The sequence below is a fragment of the Rhineura floridana genome, chromosome 8 (assembly GCF_030035675.1).
Source record: "Rhineura floridana isolate rRhiFlo1 chromosome 8, rRhiFlo1.hap2, whole genome shotgun sequence".
Classification (NCBI taxonomy): Eukaryota; Metazoa; Chordata; class Lepidosauria; order Squamata; family Rhineuridae; genus Rhineura; species Rhineura floridana.
Genome location: NC_084487.1, coordinates 33,791,856 through 33,810,306, shown reverse-complemented (window position 1 = coordinate 33,810,306; position 18,451 = coordinate 33,791,856). Strand labels below are relative to the sequence as shown.

Sequence of the window (18,451 nt, the reverse complement as noted above, 5' to 3'; positions counted from 1 at the left end):
TCATTTTTAATTAGATGGCATCATTTGTGTCTATGGAGCTTTGCAAAAGCAACAGGGTCTCCGCCCCAGGGTGCTTACAATGTGAGCAGCAGCCTTTTAAAATGCCGTATTTCTGTCTTCCCACCTCTGTCTAATCGCTTTCTTTAAAGTACGAAAGAGAGGCAGAACCGGCTTCACCAACTTTTGCTCCCGACTCCCCCTTTCCGCTCTCTCTCTCCGCCCCCCCGTCCTTCTCCACCTCCTCTTCGTGATTGAAATGTGTTGTTAAACAAGATCCCACATAATCTCAGCAGAAGGTGTGTGTTTCTTTCCCCCTCGCTTCTCTCTCTCTCTCTTCCCCCCTCCCTCCTTCTGGGAAACTGCGATCCGTGCCATCGGTATTTGATTATTTGCAAACTCCCTGTGCTTTTCCTCGCTCGCTCGCCTTTCCTCCTGTCTCCCCCCCCCGTCTCTAGCTCTCTCAGTCTCTCTCTTCCTCTCCTCTCTAATACAACTTTTGCAGGAGCCTCCCCTCACCCCGCCGACCCAACAGAGACAGCCAGCCAGACATGTTGAGCTGAGAGCTTAGGGGGATCGCTCCAGTCCCCCTTCCCCGCCCCCCAAAAATCCCAAGTCTGGGGGCCCCTCCAACCACCCACACACCCCTCCCCACTTGACCTGTTCACTGTGCATCGACCCCCCCTCCCCTGTCCTCCCCTCCCCCTTCCTCCCCCCCCTCCGGCATCTTCTATTTTTGCTTCTTTGGCTGCTGCCGGTGTGCTGTTTCTGTTTTATGGAGGGCTCTGTGGGTATTCCCCCCCCTCGATGAATTGAAGGAGCTATGCGGGAGGCTGCTGGCCGCTTCGGCTGTACCGAGGAGAGAGACAGGCTCAAGATGGCAGATTTCTATTGAGTTTAACCGGGGAGGGGGCTGAAATCCTGCTTCATTTATCTTTCGTTGCCATGAATAACAGACATCCTTGCACCCATGGCCCCAATGTACGAAGGTAAGTGCACCTTTCTGGCTCTCTTTATTTCTCTTCCTGCTTAGACAGCTCTCTCTCCCAGACCCAGACTCTCATCGGGGGAGGGGGAGAGAAAAAAAGGGGGGAAGCAAGCTAAAGAAGGGGAGGGGGAGAGAAAAATTGATGACCACCGATTTGATAACCCCCCTTAATTATATAGGAGCGCTGAAGAAATTGCTTTGAAAGGAGAGGTGTAAATGTCATATAGCACCCCTTTGTGTGCGTGCGTGAAATATCTGTCTATGAATTTTAAGAGAATTGCCTTGGGTTTTACGCTGTGTACTCTCCATTCCCCCCCTCTCCCCGCCCCCTTTTGAGATTGTCTTTTAAATATTTCCTCCGATTATCAAGATGACTGCAAATGAAAACGACCTTTTTCCAGCCTTTACGGTGGTCGTGCTTGCAAAAGTCTCGTTTCAGTACCGAGTCGGAACAATGAAATTGACAAGGCTTTACCGTGCGATCGCCGGTGTCTGATGCGTCTCTCTCCTCTCCACACACACCCCCTCTATAGATATAAAACAAAAATGTAGTTTAAATTCCTAGCTTTTCAGCATTTAGGTCTTTTAAAAAGAAAAAAATCTAAAGGTGCGTGTGGGGTTTTTGAGGTGGTGCAGGCTTTGCCGGTACACGGTGATTGCATAGTTTGGAAAAAAGCAAAACAGAACGGGAAAATGAGCCAGGCAGGAAAATGATCGATAATCTGTATCAAGGTATATGTCCGTGTGTGTCGAGAGATTTTTGTTTTTCATTATTATCACCCTCCTCTCTCCCCCCTCCCCCAAGACGGCTGGATAGTTCTTTCAGTTTCAAGCTAAAGCCGGGGTTGATGGGTGGGACTGAGGTTACGGTGAAGTGCATAAAGTTACCTCCCCAGGCTTTCATTGGAATCGAAACAGCAGAAGATTTTTTTTCCGGGTTTTTTTTTTTGCTTCCCGCCCCTTCCCTCCACAAGGGTAGTAAATAAATAAATCGGTTTAACGTTCCTCACCTTGCGCTCTTATAATTCAACCGTTTCCCTCCCCCCCCGGTTTGCATTGATTAAAAGGCGTTGCATAAATTGCTTGTGTGGGGGGGGAGAGGCATCCCATTTGATGATTGCTTTTTGACAATCGAGAAGTTCCCCCCGTCCGATCCTTTTTCTAGGAAAGACGGAAGGGTTTCGCGGCAAAGCCCCGGCGAGTCTGCGTGTGCGTGTGAAGCGATACTTTTTACCTGTGCGAGAGAACTTAACAGAAACCCAGCTCTAGTCGGAAGAGAGCTCGTTTTACCGGAGCCGGTTTTCCTCGAGATTATGTAGTTGCCGATCTTGAAGGCTGATGACATCTGGGGTCAATTTTAGTAAAACGACTGGGAGTCTGAAATATTGCAATGCCTTAGTGTGATTTTTTGGGGGGGGATAATTAATTAATTGCTGCCTTCTCAGGGTATAGACATATATAGATTTCTGTGAAAGCAAAGCCTATGTGATTCTAGTTCTGCCTCTGAAGGGTGAACCTTTCAGGTCAAAAGGTAGCCATTAAGAAAAGAGAGAAGGGTCAGAAAAATAAATATTCAGCTCGCTTATCTCCATCAAGGGGGCGGGGAAGCAAAGGAAGGGAGAAAGCCGCTGTTGCTGGAAGAGTCCACCAGGAAAAGTGGTATTTATATTATTAAAAACTGTATGGGGGGGGCATAGTCTACTGCGACTGGAAGAGCCTGGTGTGTTTAAAAAAAGGTTTCTCTTTAAATACCTCCCTAAAGCGCCCTCTGCTGGACCATTGGGTGGCAGCGGTCTGCTCTCGGAAAGAAACTTGCACGTAAATGGAAAGGAGCACAGGGCTGTTCTGAACGGGCATTTCTGACAGGGGTGGGCAAAGGATTCTTTTTTATTAAAAGGTTATTTTAGATCAAACTTTAAAAAATTACTATTTATTTCACTTTTATCCTGCCCTTTCTCCAGCAGCTCAGGGTGACATACTCAGATCTACCCCTCCTTTTTTCATCCTCATAACAATCTTGCGAAGTAAGATTAGGCTGAGAGTGAATCTGGCCCAAGGTCACCCAGGGAGCTTCATGACTGAGAGGGGTATTCGAACCTGAGTCTCCCCTGCCCTAGTTTAACCTCTACACCATACTGGCTTTTGAACCCATGGATGGTGGCTCTGTGTTTGAATTACGGTGCCCTTTCCTATTGTGTTAGTCTTCATAGCTATTATTTTTCGAAGGCTACAAAAATCATAGAATTGTAGAGTTGGGTCCTATAAGGTCATCAAGTCCGACCCCTGCTCAATGCAGGAATCCAACTTAAAAGCATACTCAACAGGTGGCTGTCCAGCTGCCTCTTGAAGGCCTCCAGCGTTGAATAGCCTACCACCTCCCTAGGTCATTGGTTCCATTGTTGTACTGCTCTCACAGTTAGGCCATTTTCCCTGATGTTCAGTCAAAGACAAGTTGAAGACAAAGGGGGACATAATAGCCTCAGTTTGGGGGAGAGGCTCAGAGAGTGTGTGAAGCTGCTGGATTTCCTTATATTTCCCCCCAGAATTCAAGCATTATGTATAGACTGTGGCAGAACCGGCCCTACCATTGGGCAGAGTGAGGTGGCTGCCTTAGACGGCAGATGCTGGGGAGTGGGAAGTGCTGGCAAGGTGTTGGAGGACAGAGCTCTATGTGCGGTGCATGCTCAATCTAGTTCACACATGCCTGTGTCACCACCATAAAGTAAGCACTTGCATATGTGAAATGGGAATTGGAGATCATAAGATATATCATCACAGACAGGATATTCCTTGTCTCCTCAGACATCAGCATAGTCAGTTGACACCTCCTCCTGCCACTCATTCAGGTCTCTTTCACAGATGCATGCATATCACTCTGTTTTCCTTCCCTTGATGAGTGCATGTGTGATGATTGGCAGCGGAGTGTGTGAAATGGCTCCAATGAAGGGCATTTGTGAGGAGATACAAAAGCTGACTCTGAAATTATCCACTGTCACATGCAAGTCATCACTTGATATTGCAGATGTCAAGTGATATCCATGTACATGTGAACTAGGCCCAACAGTACAGTAATCAAGTGCAGAGAAACGAACTGATGTCCATATGAACAAGCCCTTGGTCACTCTTGAATCATGTTGAAATCTAAGGGACAAGTTAACTGAGATTAACCAAACTTCTGCCATTGATTTCAATTAGTTTCGAGCATGGAGCATCGGAAGCCTTACACCAGATCAGACTATTTGTCCATCTAATCTAGTACTGACTACACCAGCTGACAGAAGTTCTCCAGGGTCTTGGGCAGAGGTCTTTCCCAACACCTGCTACCTGATCCGACTGAACCTGGGACTTTCCATATGCAAAGCATGTGCTCTACCACCGAGCCATGGGCCCTGCCTGTAATCTTCGCTGTATGTGGACTCATGTCTCTTAGTCCGGCTCTGTCATTTCCTTGCTACTCTATTCCTGAACTATTTGCATGCTCCACAATGCCTGCTATGTGTCTGTGCTATGTCTCTGACAGCTTTGACAACTTTGTTGAATGAAGCAGTTCTTTTACATAAAGAATGCCCATGTCCTCAGCAAAGTGGGTTATAATTGAAATTTAGGAGCTGAAAATCTCCAGAAATTAGCCATGTAAATTAAGGCTGCTTTCTGCACCATAAGCAAGAGTTTAACCTTCAACATGATTCTTAACTACTGCTTAGGAATATGTCTCTTACTTGAATATTCTTTTTAGGAAATCACATGACTAACTAGGAAGTACTAGACCCAGGCTTACTCTTTGGATTTTAGTCTTAATTTGGGACCAATCCAGATACTAGGTAACATAGCAGCAAAGCTGAGTTTGCTACTGAATAGACACCCAACAGGGACTTACAGTTAATCCTGTCTTTGATGAGTTTCCAAACAGTACACATGGCACATTTACATTTACGCCCTGCGCTCCTACTGGGAGGAAGGGCGGGATATAAATCAAATAAATAAGTATAGACTCAAGGTGTATGTCTAGAAAATGCAATGTGTGAAAAGGCCATTGGGATTCACAGGATAAACCAGGGCTGAGGACCTTGTGGCCCTGCGGATGTTGTTGGACTACAGCTCCCATCATCCCTGTCTAATGACCATGCTGGCTAGGGCTGATGGTAGTTTTAGTCCAACAACATCTGATCTGTGGCACAGAGGGTTGCTGCCTTAAGAGTTTTCAGCAGTACTTTGTTGGTTACCAGGTCTTCATCTGAACTGCCCCAAATTATATGGATCATTAACAGCAAAACAAACCCTCACAAGAGTAGATGAGATCTATTTGGAGCCACAGTATAAGCAGTCTTGCATTAGAAAAGGGGTTAGAGGGAAACACTACAGGTAGATTGTATCCAACACTTAGTATAAGACGTACAAAGCCCCCATGACATTGTAATGCATCGTATCCCTGAACATAGGCGCACATGCGAGTCTATGGATAGTTATGAAGCATTCATGTATTCATAGCTGTGATCACTTGATGGCAAATAAACTATTTTTTGGCGCTTGGGATAATTATGCAGATTAGGAAAAAATGAATGTACCGTCTGTAATTTATTCTGCTTTTAAGGTTTTGCAGAATTTGGTTTTGATGTTTTTTTAACTGGGGTGGCAGATGGTGAGGATAATAAGTGTAAAGAAGGTAATTGTTTTGAAGGTGTAGTTGTTGGGCAGCAAACAAGGGAGCCCACTAAGTAACCGTGAGATAAGGCAGAAATGTGAAGTAATCATCATAAAAATAGTTATGGAACTTAGTATTTGCAGAGCAATTTGGCTGAGTTCTTAACACTCTTTGGCCTTTCTTGCAACAACACTGTAAGGTAGGCTGGAATTATTGTCCCTGTATTAGAGATGTGAGGCCTGAGGCTGCAGCCTTAGGGCATCTAGTGTGTTCATGGCTGAACTAAGATTTGAACTGGGAATTTTCAGCTCATTCCTGTTAACCACTGTGCTACACTAGTATGGGACATTGAAGTGTCCCCACCCCCTGATTCCTTAAGACTCTGCCAAATAAGCCTCTGTCTGATCAGACATTCCCTAGTCTCTGAATCACCAGGGGAAGAAATATGCTTAATGTAAATGAAAGGTACGAATGTTAGGATGTCATATACCAGTTACCAAGCTTGATACGATAACATCTTCATGTTCCCATGATTCCTTAAACTGGGGACAAAGTGGTAGAAAAATTACCCAGATTATTACAGTGCACATATTGATATCTTAAGGAATCATAAGTACCCTGCTGGATCAGCCCAAAAGCTCAGCTAGTCCAGCATCCTGTCATCACTGCAGCCAACCAGATGCCTATGGGAATCTTGTGAGCAGGACCTGAGTGCAGCAGCAATCTCCCCACTTGTGATTCTCAGCAGCTACTATTGAGAGGCACAATGCTTCCAACAGTGGAGGTAAAGCATAGCGATCATGGCTAATAGGCACTGATAGCCTTATCCACCATGAATTTGTCCAATCCTTTTTTAAAGCCATCCAAGTTTTGGTGGTCATCCCAACATCTTGTGGAAGTATCTTTGTCCAGAGCTCTAAAATCAATGTGAACCATTAAGGATCTTGATCCATCTTGCATTAAACATACTGGTAGACTGGATTTTCATTGTAGTGAAGGATTTACCTGCATCTCCTTCTCACTATATTGCAAATTATGTGTTGGAGTAGAAAGAGCCTGTGAGTATTTGCTTGTTATAGATGATGTTCTAATTACAAACAAGAGTCATTGCTTCTCAGCTTACATTCAATAACAGAAGTTTTTTTCCCCACTTCTAGCTTCTCCAAGTATCAGAGGCTGCTAGGTTACTGATGTGTTGGATCAATATGTACACCGCCCAGAGAGCCCTTGGGCTTAGGGCGGTATATAAATTAAATGAAATAAATAAATAAATAATACTATTTTTGGCTGCTGTATGTAGCAGAACTCCCATAAGACTAGTATCCCCACTGCAAGATGCCAGTGCTCTGAACTGAACATGTTAATAACACCACTATCAATAAAAGGTGGATGGCATATGGAAGAAGCCACCTTTTCCCAGCAATGTTCCATTTAAATACAGAAGGGGTCTGAATCACTATTATTTTATGGCCCCATTACCCCATTCTGACTGTGCAGGAAGGCCTTGAAGTCCCAGAGGACTGCTTCATTTATCATCAAGAATATGATGCACTCATAACAAACAGATACGCAGGTGGAATGGTTCAGGGAGTTGCTGTAACATAGCGGCTCAGAGTTTGATCTGTGTGCTATGAAGCAGTGGCAGCTCCAGGATTTTGGGATCCATCAGGCAAGGTATGCTCAGTGGATTTGCATAACTTGCAAGAATGAAAAAAGGAAACCACCTTATACCAGGTCCTGCCGTTTGTCTCTCTAGCCCAGGACTGTTTCCTCCAGCCTTCTCCAATCTGGGACCCTCCAGATAGTTTGGATTACAATCCCATCATCCCTGTCCTTTGGCTATGCTGGCTGGTGCTGATGAGAGCTGAGCTCCAAAACATCTGGAGACCATCCAGGCTGGGGAAGGCTAGTCTGCTCTGACTAATAGAAACTCTCCAAGGTCTCAGACAGAGGTCTTCCACGGCACCTAAACAGAGGAAGCTACCTTCATTGGTCTATCTATTTCAGTACTGTCTCCTCTTCAGTGACTGGCAGCATCACTTCAGAGTCCCCATCAGTGTTATTTTCCAGCCTTTGCTGGAGATATCTGGGACTGAACCTGGGACCTTCAGCATGCAAAGCATGTGCTCTAGCACTGAGCTATGGTCCCTGCCAACAGTCTTCTTGGCTGCTCTGTGCAAAGTGAGCCCTTTGCACGCCTTTAGGTGGCAAGCCCTTGACAAGTCGTAGACCTTGATCAGTGCTTAACCTTGCAGCCTTCTGGGTGAGGTACAGTCACGTTGGTGCAATTGAACTCATAGAATACTATTACATTTTTCTCCAGTTTTTCACAGGTGGCATTGGCAACTAACTGCCTATGGATATAGGGAGTGATACATTCAACCTAAGGAAATAAGAATGCATGGGATGAATGAGGTTGTTTTAAGAGTGGAAGGTCTATAATGGAGCTTTTTGAGACAAGGGAGGATTCCCAAATATGATCTGTAACTGGACGTTTTACAAGTCAGCTGCGGAGGAAGACTTGTGCCCAAAATGCGTTCATCTGATGTGTGTCCTGATTTTTAGAATAAAATAATTCTGTATTATAGGATTATACAGTTATAATTTTGTAGTTTAATTTTTTTTGTTAGCTTGTGGGAATTGGCATGTGATTGCTTTTGGAAAATGTTATAGTAAATCAGTTATCATTGTAGCAAGATTTGCTGCTGATCCTGGTGCTGAGTTTCTTTGGGCTCACACCTTGCAACAGCCAGAAACTCACTTGCCAGTCTCTCTGAGCTTCAACAATGTGAGGATAATAACAATGCCCTTCTTTAAAGGACTGTTATAAAGATTATTTATTTATTTAAAATATTTCTATCCCGCCCTTCTACCCTATAATAGGGCACTCAGGGCAGCTTTCAAAAATAAAATCAAACATGTACATAATAAAATTGTAAACAGTAAAATCACAAAAACATTAAAATAAATTAAAATACATAAAATACTATATATATATATATATATATATATATCACACACATATACATATATATAGGGATTGGTACTAAAGGGACTACAAAGGTAAATTTTAACTTAGAAGGCATAAAATCAGTGTCAGGCTCTACCTTCAGTCCCTCCCAAAGGCCCTGCGGAAAAAGATCGTTTTCAGAAGTCTCCGGAAAACCAACAGGGAGGGAGCATAGAAAACTTCTTGGGGTAGAGTATTCCAAAGCTTGGGGGCCACAGCTGAAAAAGCTCTCTCCTGCGTGCCTGTCATATCTGGCCTATATCTGACTAAGGTATACTCAGAGCAGATGTATTGAACTTAATGGCCCTAAAGTTAACCAGGTCTCTTAATTTCAGTGGGCCTAGAAGCCCTTTGCACATTTGAAATGTGTGCTATAAAGGTTAAGAATAATTAGTGTAATAATATTTATTTATTTAATAAATTTATTTCCTGCTTGTACCCCAAAAATAGTGTTCAAAGCAGCTTTCCCAGTAGACTGGAGCCTATATAAACCGGCCAGCAGCCAGATATTTCGGTAAACAAGAATTCTCTTTACCGAGGTTATTGGGCTACTTGGTGGATACGCAATGGATTCACATAATCAGGCATTTCTGATCAATGGTCTTTTGTTCTAGAAAAGATAAGTGGAAGGATATAAAACAGATGCAGCAAAAAATAAACCAGAAAGGCAAACTGAAGCTAATGGTGCATGCTCTGGATTTTTAGCTGCCTTATTCTTAATCAAGAGCTGGAAATATATTGGCATGATGCAGCAACCGTGGGGCAAAATCCAATAGGCTTATACCAGATGATCACAATGGCCCTTTAAAAATCAATAGGCCAGTTTTCAGTAAAACCATTTTGATTTACATCAACCAGAACAAAATGACCCTATGAGTATGACCTGAGAAGGGAGCGCCTCTTGCAATATACATCACTTGCACCTTGTGTTCGCAGGTAGAGGAAAATTTCATTGGTATAGGAAAATGCTGCTAAAAGGAGGGGGAAGAGGGAATTGTTTTTTAAAAGTGGGGAATTTTGCAGTTAACAACAGGAAAGAAGCTTTTTGGTTTTGCACGTTTCAAGATAGGTTGGCTTGCTTCCTTCTTCTGTATTTACATAACCCCCCCCCCATGGCAATAACAACATAACACAATTTGTTCTCACTGGTGTCTTCTGATACACACACATACAGCTGGGTGGGATAGTCAGGGTTATTTCAGCAATCTAAATGATGGATTCACTGAACCAGGGTATGGCAACAAACCAGGACTAGTACTAACCCTGGGTAAGTATTATGTTTGCATCAGCTTTAGCAGCTTCCAAAATGTACTTTAAGTAAAGGTTACTCATCATTCACAATGCATTATGCTTCCCTCTTTTTTTCCTCTCATACGCACATACCATCATGAGAGCCACTTTTGCTGCCAGAGTATGCGAGTGTGCCCAGCAGAAGTTGTAGAATTTGTGCCTATTTTGGTTTATAAAACTTCTTCTGATAACGTTACTGTAAATCTGGAGATAATTTTTTCCAGACTTATAAACTTTTATGCATGCAGAAGGAAATTTGCTGAAGAAAATCTATCAACACTGGTTTATGGTCACCTATGAGCAAAGACTTGTGTTCTGCTTAAGTCACATTCATCGCATAAAGAGGTTTCAGATGGACTTACCTTACAGGTTTCTGGTTGCCTTTTGTCTTGGGTGAGTTTCGTCTGATCTCTGCTTGGTAATCCATCTAACCACAGCTTGGATTCAGCAGCCTTTAGAGCCCTGTGGGTACATCAAGAGATGTTTGTGTGCTTTAATCTTTGTATTAGAGACATATTATTATATTATGTTTTCGTTTTGGCATCTCTCTCTGCTTTGCTTACTGCTTCTCCTTGACAACTTTTATAGCAATTTGCAGCATATTTTTAGCAACAGTAGGCAGCAGGTTTGTATGTGGGCGGCTTGTGGAATTAATATATCTAATTTCTGTAAATTGTGCAAAGTGCCTGACATTGGTGAAACGAGAGAGAGGAAATGTTCCACTTCCAAGACCCAGTAGGACCAATGCAATATAGTAGAGTTGTGTGAGCCACAGGCTCTAAAACTGCCAAGATCCAAACTGGAGGTAAGGGCTCGTTAATCAAATATTTGCATAAGGTCACAACAAAGATCACTATCAGGAAGAATAGCCAATGTGCACGAAGTCAGACTCGGATCTGAAATAACTAGATTCAAGTTCCCAGCTCTGGCTATATGTGTGGCCTTAATTAAGTCCCTGGCTGCATCCAGACGTATTGTGGGCTTAATAAGCCAGGATAAGAATGAGCCTTTTGGGCATGCACACAGTCCCTTTGCTCCTCCTTTGCATGAGTCAATAAGCAAACCAAGAAGTCTTCCATTAATTATAGTTTCTTGGTTTTTTTCAGAACTGGGAAACTGGTTAATGGCTGTGGAAGAAGCCAGGATGTGAAGCCAACTTCAAACCATGGCTCAAAATCTCAGCTTGTCCTGAAGCCATTAACCATAGTTACCTGGTTTGAACAAAAGGGAAAACTATAATAAATAGAAGACTTTCCAGTTTATTCAGTTGCGTGTGCGCACGCATGCACATGCACACACACACACACAGAGGAAGAAAGGGACTGCATGTGTGGCCAAAAGGCTTGTTCATATTTTGGGTTATTAAGCCAATATATCACCATCCAAATGTGGACAACATCTCTCAGCTCAAGATGTTCACTTAACAGAATTAAGCAAGGTCCACATTAACAGAGGGATCAAGCAGAGACTAGGAAAGGTTAAGGGTTTGTCCCAAGAAGCTGGAATGTCATACTGGGAGACTAACCAAGCTAGCCATTATATAGCACAGGTGTAACCTCTTTCCTGTTCTGCCTTTATACTGTTCTACCTACCAATGGAGTGTGGGATATTGAGCTAGTTGGGTACCAAGATGTGCAGCAGCAAAGAGATCCCACTGATTTTGAAATAGATATGCTGCCGTCTATTATTTAAATCAGTGCTGTACCAAAGAATCTGGGACGGATGCTTCACTGACCTTCTTTGCTTGCCACATTCATAAACCTCAGATAGAGAAAACATGAGGAAATGTTTTCATTGTCCACCAACAGTCTCTGCATTGTGATAACAAGAGAGACAACAACAGGAAGCCACTTTCTGCTCCAAGGGAAGGATGGTAGATCAGTGGTAGCATATCTGCACTATATGCAGAAGGTCCCAGGTTCAATCCATGGCAAGTGCAGGTAGAGCTGGGAGATACCCCTGTCTGAAAACTCTGGAGAGCTGCTGCCAGTGAGTGTAGATAGTATTGAGCTAAATGGACCAATAGTTTGACTTTGCATAAAGCAGTTTCCTGTGTTCCTAAAGGTGTAATAATTATAACCATTCCTTGAGTTACTCAACACTAAGCCCCAAAAATGCAGCTACTACTTAAATAACAGGTTATTCCTTTCCAGATATTACTCATGAAATTTACATACACAAAATTCTCATTTAAAAGATTTAGAACCATAGCTAGGAGTCTGATACTGCAATTAAGTGAGATGAAAGAACACACTGAAAGGTTATGATACTGAACACGTTTAAACAACAGTTAATGGAGAAAGGAGACTATAGGAAGCGAGGAAACCCTTTCTGACTTGCCATTGTAAGCCTGGCCAAACCTGCCCATGCTTACCTGAGCCCCACTGAGCACAATGGAACTGGCAAACATGCATAGGATAGGTTTCAGAATATGGGGAAGATATTTATTTGAGCCAAATCTATACTATGAAACCTTTGTTTCATAGACATTGCTCCATATATTATGTCTCCATATAAAGACGTGCAACTGGGAATCAATTTTTATCAGCCCTGTGAGAGAGATACTCTGGAAAGAGTCATCGGCTGTGGAAATTTCCAAAGTTTTCTGAACTTTGTGGCAGCCCATCTGCTCTGTCTTTCCTCACAGTCATGTAAGCATCTAACACGAATGCATGCTTTTCTTTTACTTTTACTTGCTTAGCTTAGATGGTTTTAAAGAAGCATAAGGCCAATTGATGCAGGACAAAGGTATCAGTGGCTACTAACCCTGATGGCTATGTTCAGCCTCCACTGTCGGAGGCAGTATGCTGGAAACTTCAGGAAGGGAGAGTGCTCTTGTGACCAGGTCATGCTTGTGAGCTTGCCATAGGCATATTGTTGGCCACTGTGAAAAGAGGATGCTGGACTAGATAGACTATTGACCTGATCCAGCAGGGCTCTTCTTAGTTTTACCCTGCTTCCTCCTACATGGCACATTTCAGCCTCCTCTTCCTCACTGATTAAAACGCAGCCAGGTAGCAGCAGCAACAATTTTATTTTATTTATTATTTATTTATTATTTGATTTATATCCTGCCCTTCCTCCCAGCAGGAGCCCAGGGCGGCACAATTAAATTGTGGCATTTGAAAACTTGAGATGGGAAGCTCTCGCAGTGGATGCAAAAGGATAGATTCTTAGAAGAGTAGTATACATTTATAATATACGTACAGTGCAGTTTTATACATCTCTACTCATATGTAAGCTCCATTAAGTTAAATGAGACTTACCTCTAGGTAGATATGTATGCAGGATGGCAAGCAGGTAAGACGCGTAAAAGGATCAATAACAACCTCTTCCCACCCTCCTGAAAAACAAAATATTTTATTAAGGGCTAAAATAAGTACAAGGAAGAATATTTAAGGAATTTAAACTGGAATAAATAGGAGAGAGGGACAAACAAGGAGGGTTGCTTAAGGGGATTTGATTGTATTATAGCCAGCATGGATTTTTCACATTCCTCAATGTTAAATTGAAAAATACCTCCCATGCCATTCTGCTGTTTCCCACAAGCTCATTTCAAAACAAAACCTTACAAAACATATAGTCCTGAACTCAGAAACGCTTGCTTAACAGCCCTGTACGTTTTCATGGTGATAGACAAAACACTCAGAGAGAATCCGGAGTTCAAACTCTGACACAACTCCAGTGGCCAGAGTGGTTTAACATTCAGCCCCACTTCTGAGGATTGTAGCTCTGTGAGGGGAACAAGGCCTCTCCTAGCACCTCTCAGCATCCTACACTAACTACACTTCCCAGGATTCTTTGAGAGAAGCCATGACTGTCCAAAATGAAATAAAGGTCTGCGGTGGATGTGGCCAGGGACAGCTTTGGTTCAAATTTGAGTGGGAGGCTACATGTGCTTGCTGTAAAATAAAAAGGTGGGGGAAACCCTGAAAAACAATGATGCTGCTTTTACACATGGGGCTGATTGTGTTAGTTTAACGGATTAAAAAGGTAGTGCTTCTGTCCTGATTTTTAAAATCCCTTTCACACCACAGTACCTTTTGTGTTAAGGAACAGCAGCTTTTTCAGCCGATATACTGGCATTTTGCGCAACTGTCTTTCACACGGCTTGTTTTCGTCCCTCACCAATTATACACATGTGTTCTGTTCCCCACTGGGTAGGAGGTCTAAGTTCTCATCCTGTCCCCATGCAAGCCCTCTCCCTTCAGGATCTGACTTATTTTAGTTGTAGCGACACAGCGGTGTGTATGGGAATGCTGCTGCTATCTGCAGCAATGCCGAAATACCAGTACAATTTTTGTCTGGCAAAAAAACCCCACATGACTAAAGGGCAGGAACGCACTGCATGCTGGGATGCCTGTCATGTGAGCGGCTGCAGCTAGTAAAAAACTTCTGCAATTTTCCAGGTTCCCAGCCTTGCTAAGGGATTATATCTGGTATCATTTATCACGGAAATTTGCTTTAACCTTCACTACATTCCACTAGAATTCCAGAGCTAGCTTGTACGTCATGTGAAAGATCAAATATAATGTGCAAATTACAAGATAAGAAATCATCAGAATAACGGATCAAATAACGGATTAAAGTGCAGTATGAAAGCAGCCACAGTTCACAATGTTTTCCTTTTGGAAAGGAAAGGGACTTTCCCTCTGCCCAGTGCCTGCCCACCCAATCTCCTCCCCTCCCCCTCCCCCTCCCTTTCCTCTTCCACTTCCTCCCCTTCTGTCCCCTTTCACCCCCTCCCCCCTCCCTGCCCCTCCCCCAGGTCAGTTTCACCTATCCTAAGCATGATTGTACAGGAGTAAATCCCAGTGAAAATGATCAAAACTGCCTACCCCTCCTCTTCCCTCTTATCCCCTCCCTTTTGCTCCTTCCCTCCCCCTCCGCCTCTAATCCCCTCCCCTCTCCTTCCCCCTCCTTCACCTCCCTTCCTCCTTCCCTCTCCTGTCCCCTCCCCTTCCTCCATGGTCAGTTTTACCTATTCTAAGCATGATTGCATGGGACTAAATTCCACTGAACTCAATAAGTATGCAGATTATCAGATCTGCCTTTCCCCGCCCCTTCCTCTCCTCTCCTTCCCTCCCCTCCTTCCCTTCTCCTTTCCCTCCCTTCTCCCTACTTTCTTCCCTCCCTTTTTTCTTTTTCCTCCTCCCCATCTCACCTCAGCCCTGCCTCCCTCCCTCTTCTCCTCCCCCCCCATGGTCAATTTCACCTATCCCAGCCATGATTGCACCGGAATAAATCCCACTGAACTCAATAAACATGCAAATAATCAAAACTGCCCTCCCCCTCCCCTCCCTTCCCCCTCTCCTCCTCCACCTGCCTGCTCCCATCCCCCTCCTTTCCTGCCCCTGCCCTTCCTCTTCCTCCCCTCCCCATCCCCCGTGGTAGTTTTACCTATCCTAAGCATGATTTCAGGGGAGTAAATCCCATTGAACTCAATAAATGTGCAAGTCATCAATCCATTCTCAGCAAACTTGCACTGGATCACATTTCTTACCGCCCAGATTAAAAAGCAGAGAAACTTACTAACAGGCAAAAAACCCTTGTGGTTTAAGAACATACCTATAGCCCACAGATATTTCTATCAAACTTTAAAAAGCAGAGAAATCTGGCAGCTATAGTGAATGCATCAGGGGAGCAGGAGACCTGACCTCGCTGAGATATTGGTACAATATTGTACAGATACAAATTTGTAAAAATGCAAACACAATTTGAGTTGGTCTTTCACAGTCCAATTCATTTCCTGTGTAGCTTGGAAGAATTTGGTAACATGTGCCTCTGATCATATGGTGAGTGGTGCTGCCATCTCCAAAGATGGAGAATTACATTTTTGAATGTTTGTTGGTGGTGTTCTGACTTTGCTTCTTTCCTGTGTTACTACTGTTCCTATGGAGAATCTAACCGAGAATATTATATTTCTCTCATTATTCAAACTAGAAATCTATGCCAAATTTATTTTTATTAATTTCAAAGCCTTTTTATTGGTCAATGTCATATGATGGTGAAGACAGCCTTTTGCGTTTCAAAATGGAGGTTATGTTCTGTTTCTATTTTGGGTGCATTAACGGTTGAATCTGAAATTGCAGCTTGATGTAAAATCAGACAGATTACAATATGTTGCTACTTAAGCAATGAATCTAGCTGATGGAAAAAACAAACCTGGCCTGCTCAAGATGCATATTTTCAGCCTGCTATGCTTAAACCACTGCACTTAAGGAAAGGTGGGCATGGTCAATTAAAAACATAGAACACACCTAGAAATTTGCTAGAATATATTTCAGCTCCCACTCTTTTATCTTGTGCAAACCAAGACACTCCTCATGTCCATTGGAGACTATTCTGCAGAATAGTCAGTGCCATTATTCCACAATTGTTTCTGGAGTTTTTTTAGTGTAATTTTTTTGGTGTAAACTGCAATGTAAGTGTTGCTGTACTTCACAATATTCACAGAAACAGAAGCAAATGATTTACTATAAGAAACTTCACTAAAATTCCAAAGTAAATCAAACATATTTAAAGTGACTGTCTGAACTATATCGACTGTCTTAAAATTGTTGCTTCCTCCCTGCTAAAACAAGATCAGCACAGCACATGTTTCTCTTATTTGGGCTGATTGCAGGTGTTGCCACCACTCACCATAGAGGCACATGTTACCAATTTCTTCCAAGCTACACAGGAAGTGTAGGGCAGTACAATATCTCAGAGAGGAGATCAGGTCTCCTGCTCCCTTGGTGCATTCACTATGGCTGCCCAATTTCCCTGCTTTTTAAAGTTTGATAGAAATATTTGTTGGCTATAGGCACACTCTTAAACTGTAAGGGTTTTTTTTGCCTATTAGTGAATATTTAACTAAGATAGACAGACAGACAGACAGACAGATAGACAGACAGACAGACAGACAGACAGACTGATGCTAAAAGATCCACAGAAATGTATTGCTAGAATTATTGAAATACTTGCATTGTTTGTGCATAAGTTCACATGTTCTGGTAAATGTGTGAAAGGTGTGCTTAACAGGCCTTATCCGACTCTCCACCCCATTTAACTGTGTATGGATGAACAGCCCTTCAGCCAGCCTCAATTATAAGTGCTTGTGTTGCGGACTATTTTAGGGTGTTGTTGCTGCTCCTGCTGGCCAATCAAGACTGCAAATGTTCATTCTATTTCTCCCATAACAGAATTAAACCTGCAGATTATGGTTTTTAACCCATATTTAGGGATGGTTCTGGAGATAATTGGTTTCCCCCCCAGAATCTAGCACACTGCTGATACTAAAGCAATGTGTATTTATTGTATTATTGCGTTAAGTGAAACAGCATTATTGCATTGTCAAGCAATCTAAGCTAATTCAAAATGGGTGTCATAATCATTCTTTAGGAACTTTGTGAATGAATTGGCTAGTAAATTATTGTTTCTGTTTTGAAAGCTCAGGACTGGATATTGAAATGTTGAAAAGCTGAAATTTGGGTTGAATGGTGTAGTCCCATCACTTTTGAATTCTTATCCAAAAATTCTGGTAGTTATTCTAAAGTGTGCCATACCTTTTGGTTAACCCACTTATCAGTCATGCTTGAATGAATACACATTTTTGCAATATTTACACTCGTGTGGATCCAAATTGTTTTGCACCAAACCATCTTCATTTTTTTTGCAATATTTTAACATGTTTCTCAAGAAGTATACATGAGCAAGAAAGGCTACCAATGCTACCTTAAAACTATAAACAGATGTGGTGCAACTCTGAGAGAAAGCTGCATGCTTAAAATCATACTCTAAGCCCTAAAATAAGAAAATTAAAATAATATTGAATAAATATATGTCTAACCCGAATTGGTCAAAACACAAATTGATGGCTGTATTTTCTGTGTACTCTATGTTGTTGATTTATCTTGCTGCTGTAAGAGTTTGCTGATGTAAAACCTGTGTTTTATTGCTGGTTATGCATTTTATTTGCACTTGTAGCTCACTCTGGGATCATTTTGTATGATGGACAGAAATATTTTTAAAAGATGAATAAGTAAAAACTGAGAAACTGAATTCCTGCAGTGGATTTCACACATCCTTACAAACGTCTATGCTGGCAAGACCAGATTGAAGCCAAATGCATTACAACATTTACAACAGGTCTGAAAGCACACTTGCCACAAGAGTTGTCCTTCACATAGGGATGGAACTTGGAAGGGAAAAAAACCGTGATTCTGAATTCATTCTAACAGTGCTATTTTGCTGCAGTTGCTACCCAATCTCTCAGTGGTGGAAACACAAATTAGGTCTAATTCTCCATATGCACTTTGTGTCTCTTTAAGTGCTAGTGGGTGATGAGAGTTCCCATACAAATGTGACGCTGTGGTTAATCATGGAATAGAAAGGTGTATAAATCAGCCGTGCACATAAGTGTAATAAGGTTAAGAAAATAACTGGTTCCTGGGGGAAAAGTTGCAAAGTGCTTCTGACTGAGGCAAATGTTTGAAGCACAATTAAAGTTCATGGCACAAAAGTATTTTTGTATACAGAGTTC

The 18,451-nt window shown here is 42.5% G+C and overlaps 1 protein-coding gene across 2 annotated transcripts in view; it reads left to right on the top strand.

Annotated features, from left to right (window-relative positions):
• Window positions 1–448: 448 nt before the first annotated feature.
• HIPK2 (homeodomain interacting protein kinase 2) overlaps window positions 449–18,451 on the top strand; it is a 294,723-nt gene continuing 276,720 nt past the window's right edge. For both annotated transcript variants that reach the window (XM_061638828.1, XM_061638827.1), the window contains exon 1: window positions 449–986. In XM_061638828.1, coding sequence (XP_061494812.1) covers window positions 968–986 — 19 coding nt within the window. In that variant the 5' untranslated portion in view covers window positions 449–967. The remainder of the gene's footprint in view (window positions 987–18,451) is intronic.